At 33.4% G+C, this 19,766-nt stretch overlaps 2 protein-coding genes and 1 long non-coding RNA gene across 3 annotated transcripts; 1 reads left to right on the top strand and 2 right to left on the bottom strand.

Annotated features, from left to right (window-relative positions):
- The first annotated feature begins 206 nt into the window (after positions 1–206).
- Positions 207–3,251, top strand: LOC125853703 (fructose-bisphosphate aldolase 1, chloroplastic). Its single transcript, XM_049533436.1, has 5 exons — positions 207–644; positions 1,107–1,376; positions 1,683–1,792; positions 2,044–2,404; positions 2,684–3,251. The coding sequence occupies exons 1-5, from the start codon at positions 471–473 to the stop codon at positions 2,960–2,962; spliced, it is 1,194 nt and encodes a 397-aa protein (XP_049389393.1). The 5' UTR covers positions 207–470; the 3' UTR covers positions 2,963–3,251.
- Positions 476–1,162, bottom strand: LOC125853706 (uncharacterized). The gene is made up of 2 exons (XR_007445205.1): positions 1,067–1,162; positions 476–679 (listed from the first exon to the last, which is right to left on the bottom strand). It is a non-coding gene; the product is annotated as an uncharacterized LOC125853706 (long non-coding RNA).
- A 2,516-nt stretch (positions 3,252–5,767) lies between the features above and the next one.
- On the bottom strand, positions 5,768–10,390 carry LOC125853116 (B-box zinc finger protein 19-like). Its single transcript, XM_049532795.1, has 6 exons — positions 9,992–10,390; positions 8,406–8,502; positions 8,189–8,304; positions 7,852–8,094; positions 7,677–7,771; positions 5,768–6,118 (listed from the first exon to the last, which is right to left on the bottom strand). Exons 1-5 carry the CDS (start codon positions 10,082–10,084, stop codon positions 7,682–7,684), a joined length of 639 nt encoding a protein of 212 aa, XP_049388752.1. The 5' UTR covers positions 10,085–10,390; the 3' UTR covers positions 5,768–6,118; positions 7,677–7,681.
- Positions 10,391–19,766: the final 9,376 nt, after the last annotated feature.

The following is a 19,766-nucleotide window of genomic DNA, read 5'->3' as shown; positions in this document are numbered from 1 at the left end:
TCCTGGATTATATGAGGTGCACCTAAATTGGTTCGGACACTATTATTACTTTAAAAAAAGGAATTGTTGAATATTTGAAAGTCACTGTCAAACCCAATCCTGGAACTGAACCATGACCACTGATCACCTTGGGATAACCAAAACAAAAAGGGAAATGTTACCAAGCCACTCAAGGTAGGATTGCTAATCAGAGCCTCACGTTTGTCTACCATTACAATAATTCCATCTAAATCAACAACTTGTACAATGTGCCAAGTAGACAAACTAATCAAGATTGCATGTCAAACAGTCATTGGTTGGCTCATAACCACCTCAAATGATACATCTTCAATGACACTTTAGCACACTTATAAATTTTAGCACTCTGCTTGAGAAATTTGTGTGGCAAAGAGTGACATTGAGAATAGATTGTACTGAGAGATAAGGAGATTTCTTGTAGAGAGGAAAAAATTTAAAGTAAAGAAAAAAAAATGGCCTCAGCATCTCTACTAAAGTCATCCCCAGTTCTTGACAAATCTGAGTTTTTAAAGGGGCAAAGCCTTCGTCAGCCTTCCGTCTCAGTGGTCCGTTGCCATCCCACCAATGCCACTTCTCTTACTGTCCGCGCTGCTTCCTCTTATGCTGATGAGCTCATTAAAACCGCTGTAAGTTTTAGTTTAACGAGTTTATGTTTTGTGTACTGTCAGTATAAGGAATTCTTACGCTACCAGCATGTAATTCTCCATGACATACCTTATTTGTTAACCTGAAAAATAGAGTAATAATCTGTTATAACCGGTTAAATTTGAATTCGGAATATTTCTTCTTGTGAATTGTTCAGTTTAAATATTCTGAGGTTATAGTCGCTAATTGGAAACCGAAATAACTAGTAGTTGTAATAAGGATGAAAGGTGTAGATTAAATTTTATGCATCAATCAGTTATTCTGTCAAGAAAAAGGGGAAATGCTCATTTGCTTGAAAAAGTTTCCAAATACGTAATTATATTACACCTTTGATAGTACACAATTTTTTTATACTGTTACTGTGTATAACTTGAACTCTTAGCTATGAGCTTGTGTACTTTACAAATTTTCTTTGCTAACAATGAAGTGTTTGTTATTTGTAGAAAACTGTTGCATCACCAGGACGTGGAATTTTGGCCATGGATGAGTCGAATGCCACTTGTGGAAAGCGTTTGGCTTCCATTGGTTTGGAAAACACTGAGGCTAACCGCCAAGCTTACCGTACCTTGCTGGTGTCAGCTCCAGGCCTTGGACAGTACATCTCTGGTGCTATTCTTTTTGAGGAGACCCTCTACCAGTCTACCGTTGATGGACGCAAAATAGTTGATGTTCTTATTGAGCAAAACATTGTTCCTGGTATCAAAGTTGACAAGGTATAGTATATTAACCTGCACCCACAACTTGAAAAAGGACAATAGTAAAGAGTTAATGCTGCCGGTGAGAAAATATAGTGAACTTTTAGTAACTTTTATTTTGTATAATATTGGTCTGAGAAGAAACTTAAATGGAATGACATGATCAGTAAGGATTTGTATAACCAACCCTAACTAGCTTGGTTATATATGTAGTTGTACTAACAATAGAAGAGGAAAGGCAGGGTCATTATATATGTTTAACAAGAACAAGTTATACTGAAATGAGATATCTGTCAATCCCCTAATCATTATATCTGTTCACAGGGTTTGGTTCCCCTTGCTGGTTCAAATGATGAGTCATGGTGTCAAGGTCTTGACGGACTTGCCTCCCGCTCTGCTGCATACTACCAACAGGGAGCACGTTTTGCCAAATGGTACATTTGAAGTCCTCATTCACTTTGTTATTTTCTCATAATAGGCACAACAGAGGAAGAAAAAATCTATATGGACGATACCAATCAGTTGTTTCAAAGGGCTTTTTCATCATGTTAGAAGTTTATATGCTAGTCTATCCTTATTTTGCACAATATTGGTATGAGATGAATTAAAATAGAGCGACAAGTCAGTGAGGATTCATATAACCAACCCATCTTAAGATTAATGCTAAAATTATGGTAACTTGTAGGCGTACCGTGGTGAGCATTCCCAACGGACCGTCTGCATTGGCTGTGAAGGAAGCAGCATGGGGATTGGCTCGCTATGCTGCCATTTCTCAGGACAATGGTTTGGTCCCAATTGTGGAGCCAGAGATCTTGTTGGACGGTGAACACGGCATTGACAGGACTTTTGAGGTAGCACAGAAGGTCTGGGCTGAAGTCTTCTTCTACTTGGCTGAGAACAATGTCATGTTTGAGGGTATCCTCTTGAAACCAAGCATGGTTACTCCTGGTGCTGAATGCAAAGACAGGGCCACTCCTCAGCAGGTCGCAGACTATACTCTCAATCTCCTCAAGAGGAGGATTCCCCCAGCTGTCCCTGGAATCATGGCAAGTTTCTCTCCGTTTCATTTTATATGAGTGTCTGATTGAGCACAAAGTTTAAGAAGGAAATTTTTTGCCACATATTAGAAGTACCCTTAAAACTTAGGTCTTGAACATTCTAACAGGCTATAAGAGCATGACATTAAGGGTAAAATAAGAAGTTTATAGTAACTTTACTTTCCCAACATATAGAATATGAATTGTAAGTCCATTGCTAGTGGTAGATGAATAAGTGAAAGTACATATCTTATGCTAATTGATTCAATATTGTTGGGTTGTGAGCAGTTCTTGTCTGGTGGGCAATCAGAAGTTGAGGCTACATTGAACTTGAATGCCATGAACCAAGCTCCAAACCCGTGGCACGTGTCGTTCTCTTACGCAAGGGCTCTTCAGAACACTTGCTTGAAGACATGGGGAGGACAACCTGAGAATGTGAAGGCTGCTCAGGATACTTTACTTGTCAGGGCCAAAGCAAACTCTCTTGCTCAGCTCGGAAAGTACACCGGTGAGGGTGAATCTGATGAAGCTAAACAAGGAATGTTTGTAAAGGGCTATGTCTACTAAGTTATAGCCACTGAAGTCTTGAAGAAGAGGGGCAAAAAAAACAAAGATTATGAGCTGAATGGTTCACAGTGAAGCAGAGAAATGATGAATTATCTCATACTATGAGTTATGCAATTAGTAAAGCCATAGAGAAGAGTATTTTTGTTTATTTGATTACCTGTACTTTTTTTAACAACTTAAAATAAACTTTCTTGCTGATTGAGACTAGTTAGTGTTGCTTTATGAAGTTATAAACCAGCTCTCTGTTCTATTATGCAGACTGAATAATGAAAATTACTTAGTGTGAGCATATTATTTTTAGAGATTTTTTATAGCAACACTAGTTTACCAAAAGATCCTCTTTTATCCAAGGAGGCAACATATATCTTGTTTCCCTGCACTGAGAGACATTTAATTACTACACAACAACAACTACTACTACTTGATACGAAGCTGGTTGGGATAGACTATATGAATCCTCACTGTCTATGTCACTCCATTTAAGAACTTTAGTACTTTTTATGTACATTCCGAAAAACTAGCAAGTTAGCAATTAAGACCCCTTGTACAAAACTACATTGACATATGCATCTTAAAGAGGAACTTAGTTGGAGAAATACTGAAGACAGAAGCTTCATATACTTGGAACTTGGAAGCCATTAACCAAATATGCAGTAATTGTGATCTTCATTCTTTAATAAGATGTATTTTTATGGATCATTTAGAAGACGACCTGTAATCTTTGCTACAACCTCACGAGAACTGCACCCCAAAAGCTAGCTATTGAGGTGGGAGAGCCCAACACTAGATAAGCCCCATATCAGCTCCCCATTTAACCAAGGGAAAAAGGACAAATATACCCCGAACTTTTGAAAATGGTATGTCAATATCCTTCGTCATACTTTTCATCCATCAGTGCCCTTGCCGTCCAATAATCAGTGCACATTTGTCCCTCCCACTAACGGAACACTTATTTTGTACATGTGGCGCATTCCTAAGCCATAACCCAAATTGACCAATTATTTAACCCAAATTTTAAAAACCCACCCATAATCCATTTAACCCACCCGATTTACCCACAAATAAACTATGAACCAAATTCAGCCAATGTAGACACCAAAAGAACCCATGAAATTTCTATCCAGTTCTTGAAGTCTCTAAAGCTTTAGCTCCTCCTCAAGTTTTACCTAAATCACTTTTTCCTGTTGTCCCTTCTTATATTGGGAGTGGTAATGGTACTTTACCGGAGGATATTGCCGCCGAGTTAGATGAATCAGCCATTGTTTCCGGCAACCCTTTTTCTTTTGCATCTTTTAAAACTTTTCAGCTTATTATGGAACACATTAGGTCTGTAAATTCCCCTTTTCACTGCTATGTTTTACGGGAAAAAAACAAAGAAATTTGGTAATTTCACTTTTTTGTTTGTTTATTTCTGTTTTCAAGTGAAACCTATTTTTTAGTTTTGGAGTTTTCTAGTGGGTTTTACTTTTTTTTTTGGATTTATGGGAAAACCAAGAGCTTCTTGAAAGAAGCTGAGTTTGGGGATATTAATGGTGACACAACTTTTACTTTATGATTTCTTGAAATCATTAACAAGTGTATTGAATTTATTTTTTGCTTTTAAGAGAGACCGTTTTTACTCTCTCTGGGTTTTGCTTTGATTATTTTAATAATTTAACATCCACCAACAATCATTCTCTCCATTTTCTCCTGTTATAAGAAAAAAATTTAATTATTTGTCTCTTCGTTTTTGCGATTTTGTAATTTTCAAATCCTTAATGATCCCATTTTTCTATAATTTTAGTACTATCTATTATTTCATGTGGTGTATAGCAATAGGATATTTCACTACTCACATCTGGACGACTCTCTCTTAGTAGTGGACCTTTAAATGGTGGTTCTCTTCCATGGATTCTTTTGTGTCTCCGACGGTGATGGCCGATATATTGGTTGAACTTTGGTCCATAGTTTATTTGTGGGTAAATCGAGTGGGTTAAATTGGTTATGGGTGGGTTTTGAAATTTGGGTTAAAATTGATCAACTTGGGTTGTGGCTTAGGATTGCGCCACCTGTACAAAATGAGTGGTCCGTTAGTGGGAGGGGCAAATGTGCACCGATTATTGGACGGCAAGGGCATTGATGGACGAAAAGTATGACGGAGGGTATTGACATATCATTTTCAAAAGTTCGGGGGTATATTTGTCCTTTTTCCCTTTAACCAATGTGGGACTTAAGTCCCATTCATTGCAATAATATATTTACAGTCGCATCCCAAGAGGTGTGATGAGACAACCTACCTTACTACAAGTATTAGTGGTTGCTTTCACGGCTCAAGCCCATGACCTATATAGGTCACACAGACAATTTTACTGTTTCTCCAAGATCAGTAAAGATAAGAAGGAAATATTGTAGAGCTCCTTACTTTTGAGGCAGAGTTCCAAGAGATCTGAAAGGAGGTGCATGTCAGTATCCGAATCCCACTGGCCTGATACTTCGTGCTTATTACTGGAAGAAGCGCTCCTATCAAAGAATGTTTCCATCCCGAGGACTCAAACTCGAAACTTCTAGTTACAAAATCCACAAGATCACCTAGAGTTAATCTCATAGATGGTCATCCAAGCGAAGAAAATGCTAAATCCAGCGCTGGAAGTGCCAGTCATAAGATTCCAGAGCACTCTTCTGCTTGGTTAAATCGAATCGGACACAACATGTTTGGTACTGAGGATTTACTCCCCAATAGTTTGTGTCAACCTTGAATGATTATATTTAACAACATAATTCAAACCAGATGAGATTACAATTGTAATGGTGGAAACTTTATAGATAAAAACAACAATAAATGAATGTCACTGCTACATAGTTCATCTTGAATCTGTAAAGATTGTTTTTTCTCATTACTCATTACAGGAAATTACAGAGGCAAATGTGGTGACTGCAGCCTTATCCTCTCTCCAAAGCGAGATGGCAGAATTTCTTTCTGATCCTCTTCTCAAAGTATATGCATGAAGTGGTTGAATAATGAACTTCAGAGAGCTCTTCACTCAAGAAATACCTCAACTTGGTCCCGGCTAGTTCAAAAGCTTCTCTTAAAGCTTTGACATTGCATAGAACTCAGCTGGGGCGGGCAACTCCAATTCATAATTCAAGTTTGAAATTTGGAATGGCAGCAGCTCACATCTACACTTCAAAAAAAGGAAATGATAAGCATGCGAGAGAGATAGAAAGTTCATGCTTACGAGCCTTATAAACTGAGCAGTATTTATTAAGTACAATTCCACGAGTTCAAACTTAGACATCTTCAAAGTTTCGCTTTGCTATATTTTTACATACATAGTCAAAGAACATGTATTGCATGCTACGAACACGAGTGCTGCAAAATTGACCATGAACATTGTAGAATTGAACAGTTCAACCAAAAATTCTAATATCAAGCTAGATATCTTACTGAAATGTTACATTTTGAAATACATATTCGGTACCCAGCTCAAGATGAAAATCTAGCACCCAGTTCATTATCTTAGTGCTTTTGAAAGTTGCTTTTACAACTCTATTAGGGTTCGTTTAGTAAGGTGTATAAGAATAGTGCTGGATAGGGTGTGTGTATAAGTAATGTTGATAGTAGTTTATGTTGTCACTAGTTATGCTGAGCTTATTTCTTATGCACTGTTTGATTTGGTGTATTAAGTGCCGTCATTATTCCTGCATGCCCAGAAAGAATTTCTATCTCTTACAAAATATCCTATCAGCTTTGAAATGTTTTTCTTGAACCGAGGGTCTAAATCCAAAACAGCCTCTATACCTCACAAGATAGAGGTTAAGGTCTGTGTACACTCTCCCATCCACAGACCGCACTTGTGGGATTACACTGGGTATCTTATTGTTGTACTAAATATCCTATCATTATCAGTTGTTTGTTGTCGTAAAGGAAAGAACTCATTCTACAAAGTGCCTTCGTGCATTTTGCATGACTCAATTCTTATAAGTACCCCATCGAAAAACAAAATGATAAATGATCCTCGTTGATGCATGAACAACTTTTTTATGTCTGTTACGTTCCTTTATTGGTTTATAGAACCAAAATAAACAGTTTGTTTTCAGTCTAATTCAAAACTGCCCAAGTACAATTTATGTATGTAGTTTATATCCACTACCACCAAATCCATCAAAAACTGAAATAATTGGGAAGTCAATCCTACTTCTCCCATTTCTGCTCTATTTCCCCTTCCAGCTTCTCCAGAAATGAATATTTTGATCTCACCAATTCTTCAATTTCTTCCTTGCTGAAAAGGGTTTATTCCTCTTCTTTTTGTTAACCTTGTTACGCAATCCTCATCATGTGACTGCTTAGCAGCAGCGAGGCACTCAAGAGAAATCGCAGTGACAACACATCTCAGCCGAAAAGGTGCAAATGCCTCTCAAGTACCTTTCTTAACCCAGCCACCTTGAGGCACACCTAAACGCCCTTAAATACTTCTTTAGAATCTGCAATTAAGTACAGCACAGATCCTTTTGCAGAAAGTGACAATTATTCTTTCATTGCTTATATACACTCTTAATGGAAAAAAGGTGTCACAACCCATAAAATGTGTGACTGAATAGAATATTGTGTATGTACGTGCACATTGTAATTCGTAATGGTAAAAAAATCATAGTACTAGTCAAGATACTCCAAGACTTTGACAAAGTTGAGAGAGAAGGACATTACAAACTCAAATTCATTGAGTAGAGTACATACCTTGATCACTTCTCCGGTTCTCTTTTGAAGGGTCCATCAGGTACCACACCGACTGACTCATGATTGCTACCACCAAGCATGTCCATTCCTTGTTCCTGCATTAAATTTTTTAATTACTGGAGACCAATAGCTGAACAAAGTGACTGAGATAGTACTTCCAATTTGAGTAGATTACCTGATTATTTGACGTTTGACCATGCATCCTATGAGGTCTGGAATTAAGGTCAATCAACTCATTCTCCATTTTCACGCTATTATTCACGTTATTTTCTACTGCTGCCATAGCAGTCTCCCTGTTTGGTTGGTGATTGTCTATCATAGGGAGCTTAAAGGGCTGTGCAGGCTCCCTCCTTACATCACCTTGTTCAGTAGATGGCAATCCTAGCTCATTTGAAGGGCCCAATTTATCCCCTGGAAACTACAGAAGGACATAAAAGAAGTAATAAAATAGACTCTTCCCTAAACACAACAAGAACTTGAACCAGGGCTTGTCTTAGCATGAATTTACAAACCTCAATCCTCTGCCTTATAAGGAGATATCTTCCATGGGTTCGTTTACCTCCAACATGGACAATCATATCACATTGCAAACAAAGGGAACTTCCATCGATCTCACAATAAAAGAAAGCTACATACATGTATCCAGCAAAGAAGCAAAAACTTCATATAATGTTGCCATCTTGGCAAACAGAAACAGGATAAGGAAAGAGAAGAAATGAAGTTACATACCAGGTGCATTTTCACATATGTCGCAACGCTGGATTTTACTGGGGTCAGCTAGCCCAACTCTTACATGTCGACTTGCAAGCTTGTTGCACATATGGACCTAATATCAGATATAAAGGACCGTGAACTTCTTTCAGTAGAAAACAGATGAATTAAAACTTGTGAGTTACAAACGTGAACAAGCAGATACTAACCAAATGTGACAGAACATATGGACCTAATATCAGATACAACAAGGACAGTGAATTTCAGTAGAAAACAGATGAATTAAAACTAGTGCGTTACAAAAGTGAACAAGCAGATACAAACCAAATGTGACAGAAGATTATATTTTACCAAATTAGTTCCTTATAAGTGAATGTTCTTCTATCCTACAACATGTATATCATTTTTGTGTTCTCAAACACTAGAAGTTCCTCGGAAGATCAGACAAGGGAAGTAAATATAGGTGAGACGAGGCGTGAATAAGCAAATGCTGGATATGGAGAAGTTTCCAACATGCATCAGAAAATATAAGCCCAACTAGATAAAAGTGTTATGAAGAGAATAATTCCAAAGAAAGACTTAATAGTCCATTAGCACCCAAGGGTGTGGTTTAGCGGTCAATGAAAACCATCATAAACCACGGTTAAAATCACTGAGACAACAGAATTTAATGATTTTTCTCACCTTGCCTAAGCCTTGGGGGGAAGAGTAATGTTAACTATATTGGTGGGAGATAGCAGGTACTTAGTGGAATAATCGAGTGAGGAGATGGGCTGGATGCCACCTTTATCAAACAAAAATAAGGCCTCTAGTCCATTCAGGTTGATCAACAGGGTGGATGTGGAATTTCAGAAGGTGCAGTACCAAAAGGGATTGCATTGAATTGTATACTCTAGAAGAGAAGGCATAGTATGAGTAGTAAGTACAAAGAAAGAAATCATAGACCACCATATGCACTACATCAGTGGAAGATGTAAAGTAACTAAAAATCCTAGATCCCTCTCTACACAACAAAGTGGAAACTAACAGAATGGACCTCAAAGAAGATAATTCCATCCCTTTAGTTAGATAGTTTGTATTAGTTCATAAAGTAGAAACCCTGAGTTATAATACAACAAACAACAACATACCCAATGAAATCCCACAAGTGGGGTCGCACGAGTATAGAGAGTACCCATAACTTATCGCTAACTCGTGGAGGTAGAGAAACTGTATACTCAAGTGCAGCAAATCAAGTAGTTATGGGGGGAAATGGCAGTAATGAAATACGGTAATTAATAAGGAAAACAGTACAGAACATCCAGACAAGGAACAATAACAACAACAAATTAATGCTATAACCAAAACACAGAAGGTAACATATGTCAAAAGCAAGAAACTACATGAATGGTAACATATATCAAAATCAAGAAACTACATGAATAAGGCTAGTACTAAGATAATGAATCAACCAATTCAAGATATCATAGTACAACAAACGGGCAATCTTTAAACATAAACAACAAGAATTCGATGATCCATCAAGAACCAAGATTTAGACAACTTATTCTCTATCAAGAACCAAGAAATCGACTGACACTGAAAAATTGGAATTCGACAAATACCTTTTCGTCACAAGAACGGCAGAGAGCCGCCTCATCAGCAGCACAGAAAAGTATTGCGGCTGCACTTTCACAAACATCACAAAGGGTTCTCATATTTGTTTCTATATTTTCACTATTCAATTTCCTTTACTCATTTTTCAAGAATCCACTTCAGGCCATTAATTCACTTACCATACTGTCGATTTAACAAAAAACAAAGAACACCCACAAATCTGTATGAAATAAAGTTTTGTTTTTTTTATTAAAGATAGGTGAAGAGTTAAAATAAAGAGACAAAAAGGGAATCTTGGGGTTTTGACAAGAAAAGAAGAAGTGGTTGAGCTGTGTTAAGAAAAGAAGAAGAATGCTGAAGGAGGAAAGAGAGAAGAAAAGAAGAAAGCGTGGAGGACAAATGGGATCAACAGAGAGACAGACTCACATAAAGAGACAACCAAAAGCTAACTCTTTTTTTGAGTCTTCTTGTCTAAATTGCCTTTTTTTTATCCATTATGTTGCCAAATTAGCATGTTAAGTGGTTTGGTTTGGTTGATGTTGTTTTGGCAGGCAGATGATATAGCTTGTGTTGCGTCCAATTAGCATGTTACATGGTTTTGAATTTTTTATGGCATAGCCAAGAATATTTAGGTCGTTTCTTTGGTGTAAGCCTTGCGGAGGTACTTTTTGGTGCTGGTAGGAGCTAGTGATTGTTTGATAAAATCAAATACTAATTGAGTGTTGGTGGGAGTTGAGATGTAGAAGCTGATTCGAACAACAAGTTAAAATATTGATTGTCATGTTCAATTAGCAGGTTTCATTATCTAATGATATTGCCAAGAACACTTTAGGTCGTTTCTTCGGCCTAAGCCTTGCGGAGGTACTTATTTAGTATTGGTGGTGTTGGTTGGAGGTAGTGATTGTCTGATAAAATAATTAAGTGTTGGTAGAAGTTGAGATGCAATGTTGATCCGAACAACATTGTTACAAAAAGTAAAAATATTGATTGTGTTACGTCCAATTAGCAGGTTTCATGATTTGAAGATATAGCCAGAACACTTTAGGTCAGTTTATCAGCTTAAGCCTTCCAGAGGTACATATCTAATATCGATGTTGGTGGGAGGTAGTGATTGTCTGATAATTTGAAGTGTTGGTTACTTGAGGAGTGTTGGTGGGAGTTTTTTGATAAAATAGTTGAGGTGTGAAAGTTGATTTGAACATCTTACATGGTTTGATAATACAAACAAGAACACTTTAGGTGATTTCTTCAACCTAAATCGAGTATACTTATTTAATATATGTGTTAAAAGAAAGATAGCAATTATCTGATGAAATATGTTACTAAAGGTATTTTGATAAAATAGTCAAGGTGTGAACCAACCTAGTTTAGTGTGTTGTCTCTTGAGTGTCATTTTTTTCTTTATCTTACTCAATGTATTATGGAATTGAAATTGAAATGTTAGCAAGTAGAGAAAGATAACAACAATTTTTTTATTTTTTTTCTTGGTGTTTATATTTACAAAGTTCCACTCAACCATTTAAAGAAATGCAAAATGGTCTCTTTAGACAATATGTTGATACATTAAATTCAAATTGCTAATCTTGATGACAAAATCAAATAAACCCTCCTCACAATCCTCTACCTAGGACCCTTACTTTGGCCTTGTTATAAGTTGCCATTGTGACTTTGCCACCACAATCCATTCCTCCTAAAACCTTCGTATTCCTTTTGTCCTGCCCCCACACTTCCCTAGCCTTTTATTATATTTTCTGTGATACGAAAGGCTAAAACAAATTTCATAAATGATATGATGACAATAGTTCTACATTTGAAATGTCAATCATATTATTTTTTATTCTAGAAATGACAATTATCATACACACCACCAATTACTTGTTTCATCTTTCGGAAGATAGAAAATTACAAAATTGTACAACACATTAAACATATATTAATAAAACAATAATTAACTTATACACACTTGCAATATAACATATTCCTCTAACACATTAAACAATCAAATATTGTTGTTACTTTTATTTTTAATTCTGTAAAAAATACATAAAATGATATATACAATATAAAAGATAAATAATAATATAAAAAACATAAATAAAATAAAAAATATATTATATAAAAATAAAAAAATAAAAATTTTAAATGAAAATTAACCAAACTTATGAGATATGTTAATTAATTAATAAGGGATATATTGATAAATATGTATATATGCAAGCGATATTTTAGTCTTAAAAATAATAATTTTCTGCTTTTGCTTTTTTTTTTAAATAGAAATTTTTAACTTCTTCCCAACAACAAAAAAACTTTCTGCTTCTATCTAAAAACAGTTTTAAGGATTCGCCAAATAATTAATTTTTCAAAAAAAAAATACTTCTAGCCTCCCAACTATTTGCAACAAATTTTAAAGTGACAGAAAATAAATGGCAATCACAATAAAATAAGAAGAAACATAACTTTATTGATAAATATGTGGGTACAATTTTGTTCCTCCCTTGATTCTACTCTCCTAAGATTTATCCATGATTCGAGGGTCGTTAGTGGCGTATTTCTCGAACTAGGATGATTTAGATTTGACCTCTATATGAGTATTCGATGACTTTTGTGGAATATTCAAGATCCTGTTCTTTAAAAATACCCAAGAGTTTATGGGATATTTTTAGATGCCTTTTAAGGGAATTTAGTACCCTTTATATAGGCATAGTTTAAACTAGAGTTTAGGGTTGAGTAGCCTCCAAGAATTCTAATTGAAACTGAACACATCTTCTAGAGTCCCAATTCGAATTGAACACGTCTTGTAGAGTCCACAAAATTTCAATGTCTATACCAACGACGATGCCAAACAGACTCTAAATAATAATTTAACTTTAAAATATTTATTTTACCTTTAATGAAATTATTTATGATTACATAAGTATTTATCACTTGTAAATTTCAAAAATCTATTTTTTTGTAAACTTTATGTTAAATCAAACTAATTCATATAAAATATGACGGAAGGAGGGTTTATTTTGGATTTGGTGGGTAAGGGGATTTGAAATAAGTGTTGGCATAAAAAAGCAGATAAAAATGAGGTCCACAAGTAATCCAATAAGATGGGCCATGGTCATTGGAACACGTGAGAATCAACAAGGGTGTGGCTGTTGAAGATTTTGTAGATACAGATTGTCCTAATTTACAAACTAGGATCAAAACAACAATTCTTAGCCACATACTTCTAAAATCTTGAAAGCTACCTCTTCCTTTTTTTCATCCACTAATTTCTTCTCTTTCATATCCCACCTTTTTTTTCATTTACGTTTAATCGTGATGTTTAGGTTAGTTTGATTATAGAAATCTAATATATAAATATTTGGATATCATGCTTGTCTAGACTTTAAGTGTTTTTGTTTTCTATTGAAATTTGCATCTCTTATCAAGTAGTTTTTTTTTTTTTTTATCTTAATTTATATTGCATTAAAAATTTTTTAGTCACATAAATATTTTTACATATTTAATATAAACTATAAATTTCAAACCATTATTTCCTTCTTAAATTCTGTCCAAACCATGTCACAATATTAAGTGCTCTTTTTCTATAACACTAAAGTAATTTTGTATTTTATTTTTTAATTATTTATATATCGATTGTTAGGTTACATCTTTAATGCCATTATTTTTCATGACAATTTTGATGAATGACTCCACTCTACCAATTCATAGGTGATGATTATTATTCATGACAGGTACTACCAACAGCTTCTATTATCCATCTTTAGATTTCTAACACGTGTTTTCAATTATGTTAGATGATCTACTAGTAATTAATATGTTATTCACTAAAAATATAATAACTACATTTTAAACTCGTTATTACGAGTCTACCAAAGTCTAAGAAAGATAATTTAAACTTTTAAACAAGTAGGATTTGAAATTATCAACTACTATGTTCTGTCTGTTCATTTTACTTGTTCATTTTAAACTTTATAAAGTCATAAATTTACAAAATAATTGAATTACTATATGCTTATACGAAAAATACTTGTCATTTAATTGAAACAAGTTTGATAATACCTATCACTCCTTGAGGCCACAGATGGGGTTGTTCTAATTTGTCATTCACCCTTTTAATGTTGAAATAATTTTAAATTTTTATTTTTATTTTTATGAATAACTCCAAAGGCATTTCAGTCATTTTGATACAATTTTGCTAATAATTACTATTTTACTTATCATATTAATTGTTTATTCAACGGAGAATGTGTTTTTCAGTAATTAGTACTTGCTACTTATCAACTATTTTTAATCAGCTAACCTAAACGAGATTCTATAACAAAATATATATATATATATATTTTAATAAAAGTTGAAACAATTCCCCATCAATTGACTTGACATTTTGGTTGCTTTCCTTATTTGTACCTGCTACAGCAATGGGCTAGGCCTTCTCAAGCATACTTTGCCACAAGGGCCCAAATAAATTGGTCCATTAAAATCTCTCAAAGCACCTCGGACTCCGTCGACGTCTCTGGACTTGATATCTTTTCATAGAATCAATTAATTTTGAGGACCATGTCGCAACAAAAGGATGGTCCCTTGTGCATTTTTATTTTTTTTTTCTTAAGGGAAAAAAGCAATACACCGCCCATTTTTGTGATTATATACATATGTATAACTTGTAAAAAGTGAGCTCATCGATTCAGGAAAATCAAAATGCACCCCAACCTTCAAGGTTTCATTTTCTGAAATTGAATGAAAAAATTGAATCCGCTACTAATTGAGATGAGGTAGATACCTCCTAATTGGGGAGCAAATCGAATCGGAATTTCCTTAAATAGCACCAACCTACAATTACCTCATTCTCGACTAAGAACTACACAACAAGCAAGCATACTTTTGTTTGCTTCTTCATGAGAGATTTCTGAAATATTTCTGTCTGTATACCAACACATTGTTTATAATAACTAATTGAACACTTTAATTTAATTGTCATGTTTTAACTTGATAAGAATTTGAAGAAAGTAAAAAAAAAAAAAAATTAATTTTTTGTGGTTTTGATTAAATATATGTAAAATGAATCAAAAAATGTCTTTTATTCTTGTCATCTTAAATATGTCATATAGAATATTATAATTAAATAGTTATCAAAAAGAGAAAAAAAACTTTCCTTTTTAAAATGGACTAAAAAATATTAGGACAAATAAATTGAAACAAATAAAGTATTTAAATGAATTTGAACTTGACTTTTTCCATCATTCAAAGGCAAGAAGAGGAAAAAGGAGAGGACTTTGTCCGTATTTCTTAATTATTTACCTAATAATACTAACAACTTATCTACCTAAACAAATTAATTTAGACTTTATTTAAGCAACCACCAACAGACATAGCCTTGTTAATTAGTTTAACATGTAATAAACACTCCTAACGTGGTAGCCTTAAATGAACCTAACACTAATGATCTTTGTAATTAGACCATAAACAAATTTCATTGATGTTATTTAAACGAGTTTTCTAAGCTTCGTTTGAAATTATAAAGATGGTAAATTGAACTGCCCAATTATAATAAGATACTTAATTAAAGAGCACGATGTTGAAATAAAAAAGAACTAGTTAGTTGAGGAAGAGAAAGGCTTAATCTTTTTTTTTTAATTTTTTATCTTTCTAAGTTAAAATTCCATATATGCAGATCTAAAGAAATATTTTCACCACCAGAGTACTTTTTATATAAAAAAGTTACATATAAATCTTTAGTATGTATTGTTGATATTGATAAAAATGATAAGTAACATGCTGTCATAAACTAAAATTCATTGGTAATATAATTTACGTTTTTTTAAACATAATTATTAGCTTTGGCAAAGCCTTTTCAAGGTTTAATTTGATTATGGAAAAAGGTGAGTTGATTATCCCAATTAGTGTTTCGAGGGTCAAGGGATTAATGGCATTTGAAAAGGAAATGATATAAAGAGTGGGTTCGGTATATAGAAAAATAAGTTTTTCGAAATTTTATCTAGAAAATGAGTTTTTTTAAAATGAGAAAAACAAACTTTTCTAATAAAAGAAGGAAAAATAAATTGCACACATAGTGACATTTCACATGAAATGTAGTTTATCTGTCCTGCAATACACTTCATCTTTATCTACTGTAGCCTCCATTCCATACCCTTATCTATCCGTAATCCACACCTTCCTAATATTTGTTTAGATTATAAATGTATTTGAAATGAAGAAAAATATTTTTTAACTAATATTTTTACTTGCATACCAAATATAAAAAATAATAAACTAACTTATTTTCTAAATATTATTTTTATTGTGGAACAACATTCCTTAATTAATACCGAACACGCCCAAGTTCAAAAAAGTTTTCCACGTTCTAATTATAGGAAAATTTAAGAACGTAGATAATATATATTTTGCTGTTCGTCTTCAAATGGTGCGGTTGGTGGGGGAAATGGAATAAATAAATAGTATTAATATTATTTCTGACATTTCCGATTTAACTAAAAAAAAATAATAAGAATCTTTTTATTGTCGGGATGACGCAGTTGGTTTGGAGGGTGGTTATCCACACGAATGACCCGGTATCGATCCCCTCAATGCCTTCTGAATCGAGTTTGTCGCATAGGGCTTGCCTAGTGCAGTACTGCGGTTTACATACATTATGTGTTTTGCAGGCTCTTACACAGTGGGGTGTTTACCCAGTGCACACAAAGTGCTCACCCGAAGGGCATAAACTATAGCAGAGATTATAGCGGTTGCGGGTTATCCCGAGGTTAAAAAAAAAATAAAATTATTAGATGATTTCTGGTGAAGGATAACCAATTTCACCAAATGTTAAATTGAAAGAGTCCTTAAATTAGTCATTTTTGTGTAGAAGATTGGACCTGTCAAATTAGTGGAAACTTTGTTGCAATTTCTTACGTGTCATTGAAAAAAGGGAAAATTAGATGAAATAACAAACTATTAATTTAAATTAAATGTTATAGTTATAGTTTATTTTAATTGTAATTCACAGTAAATATTCTCTTTTTTTGCCATCTGATTTGATATACAATTGACCATTTTCGGTATACAATTAGCCATTTTATACATTTTGGTATAAAATGCGTTTGTGTTTGTATAAAGCGAGAGAAAAATGTATATACAAATACATATATTTTCGTCCTATACACCTATAATTATACAAATACAGATCTTATTGTACAAATTACAATGTATAAATGAATTTATACAAAACTGAACAATTTGTATAAAATTGGACGTTTATAGAGAATTATACGAATCAAAAGCTCCAGAGCAAACATAAAATTTGTTATGGAGTGCAATTATGCAAACTATAGCTATAACATATAAATATGATTTTTATGTTTGCTATATGTGAAAGTTGCTCTTGAAAAAATTATTATTTTAGTATTAAATTGAAAGAGTCATTATTTATTTATTTTGCGTGTAATTAGAAAACGACATGAAATTTCATGTGTATTTATTTGTATTACACACATATTGATCGGATAAAAAAGGATTTAAAATGTTATATTCTAATAGCTACGTTTAAAGATTCAGTTGATTTGGAAGATGATACCTGTAGCAATTTTTTGGAGTATTTGGAGGGAAAGGAACAGAAGATGTTTTGAAGGTCTATCAACTCCTTTACATTCTCTCAAAGCGGAATGCCTTATGTGTCTGTACAGTTGGGTTAATTTGTCCTATGTAGATTCCCTAGATAGTTTTTCAAATTTTGTTGGCTTCTTAGTTTTAGCATAATTGTACTTGAGCCAGCAGACCAACTGTTTTTGCTTCTACTTTTGTAACTAATTTGCATCTTCTTGATGCCTTCAATGGAACATTTACTTCATCAAAAAAAAAGAAAAAAAGATTCAGTTAATAAAGTGATGAACAGAAGGGTCCAACTCTAACTGACAAATGAAGTCAAGTATAGGGTCATTTTGCCCTTTTATTTTACTAGTGCTATGACTTAGTTTGAGATAGTAAAATTAAGGAAAAATTACTCAGATACACAACTTATTTTATCATATTCTCTAAAATTCTCTACCATTTAAAAATTTTACAAAAATCCCTACTCACTCCTATTCTCGATTACATCACTTTACACAAGGTATCGGAATGTAATACATCACTTTATGCGGTGTATCGGGATGTAATACATCACTTTACGTGACTTATTATCGGATACATTACTATATGCGATGAATCAATCGGATACATCACTATACACGATGTACGAGACGTAATACATTACTTAACGCGATGTTGTCGGATACATCTCTATATGCGATGTATCAGGACGTTGTGCAATGTATCAGAAATTGAGATGTAATGTATCGGAACATTTTTTGGGATGTATCCGAATTCCATCAAATTTAAACGATTTTTGTAATTTAAAAAAAGATAGGGATAAAATGTAATTAACTCTTAACACTATAAAATTTGAATAAAATTCCCTAAAATTAAACAAATTTCCTTTATTTTTAGGTTTCATGCCCAATCAAACACCATGCATAGTAATAATAATATAAATGGGATTTAAATTATACTAATAAAGTTGTAATGATATATATATTTTTACACAAACAGTAATTTAGCATGTTATCATGATTTAGTTACCATTTATTTAAAGTTATCAACTAACATTATTAAATAAAGTTACCTGCAACTTGAAATTACTGCCTTTTACAATCTGACTGTAATATAAACTTTAGTTGTACTTTAAAGAATGAGAAAATTGCGGTGGGTGTCACGATAAATCGAGCATCTTCATAATTATTAAACCATGTGAACTATGCCCTTTTCATCTGCAATTTCTTTTACTTTTCAACTATACCTTATATGATCTTTAATAATAAATTATAAGTCAATCTTTTTTTTTGTTTTTTTGGATCTGGATAATAATAAAAGGTTGTGGTAAAGTAGTAAATATTTCTTTATTCTTAATTATAGATTTCAAATTTAAATTTCGAATATAGAATATTGTCGATAAAAACGCCTTATTCCATTGTGGAACTTTACGATGTAAATTTAGATTAGTCAGCCACGCGAGGACCCTGAGCGGAAATAAACACTGCAAAGCTGTACTGAATAACTAGACAGCTGAAGCGATTACTGATGCGTGAATGCCGGGTTTGCCATTATATTAACCAAATCCTTTCAGCTAAATCTCAGCAAGTTATTAACATTTTAATTACAGATTTGATCCACTTTTGGGAAATGAGAACAAATTAAAGGCCTTGTTTTTTTTCTTCTTTTCCTCCTGGCAAGAACCGAATTATCATTATATGAGGTACGACTAATATAATTTTATTATATATGTTGAAGTAAAAATTCAATTTATCTAAAAAATTAAACGGTTAAGAGCTTTTCTTTTATAATTTATTTAATTATGTCTTTGATACATATTCTTTTTTCTCATGTGTTTAATTAACTACGAGAAATATCTTTTGTGATAATGATAATATTGAAATTCGAAATTAAAATTTCTACCTATTGTGACATGATATTTATATCTTTTATCATTATATGTTATAGTTGATCAAGATAAATGTATAAACCTAAGCAATTTCTTTTTTTAATATAACACTTGATATTTAAAACATGTATAAAAATTCAAATAAATTTGAAGCACGTACTAATAAGATGGCCATTCGGGCGTGGCACAAGCAGTTATTTTTGAAAGTGTATGGAAGTTGCTTCAACCCAAGGGCCATGGCTACTCATTTCAACTTTTTCCTATAACTTCTTTTTCTTTGGTTTACCTTTCAATTTTCATGATGAATGGAATTCCTT

This window comes from Solanum stenotomum, chromosome 1, assembly GCF_019186545.1.
Source record: "Solanum stenotomum isolate F172 chromosome 1, ASM1918654v1, whole genome shotgun sequence".
Classification (NCBI taxonomy): domain Eukaryota; kingdom Viridiplantae; phylum Streptophyta; class Magnoliopsida; order Solanales; family Solanaceae; genus Solanum; species Solanum stenotomum.
Note: the sequence above shows the minus strand (reverse complement) of the source record. Positions and strands in the feature narration are given on the sequence as shown.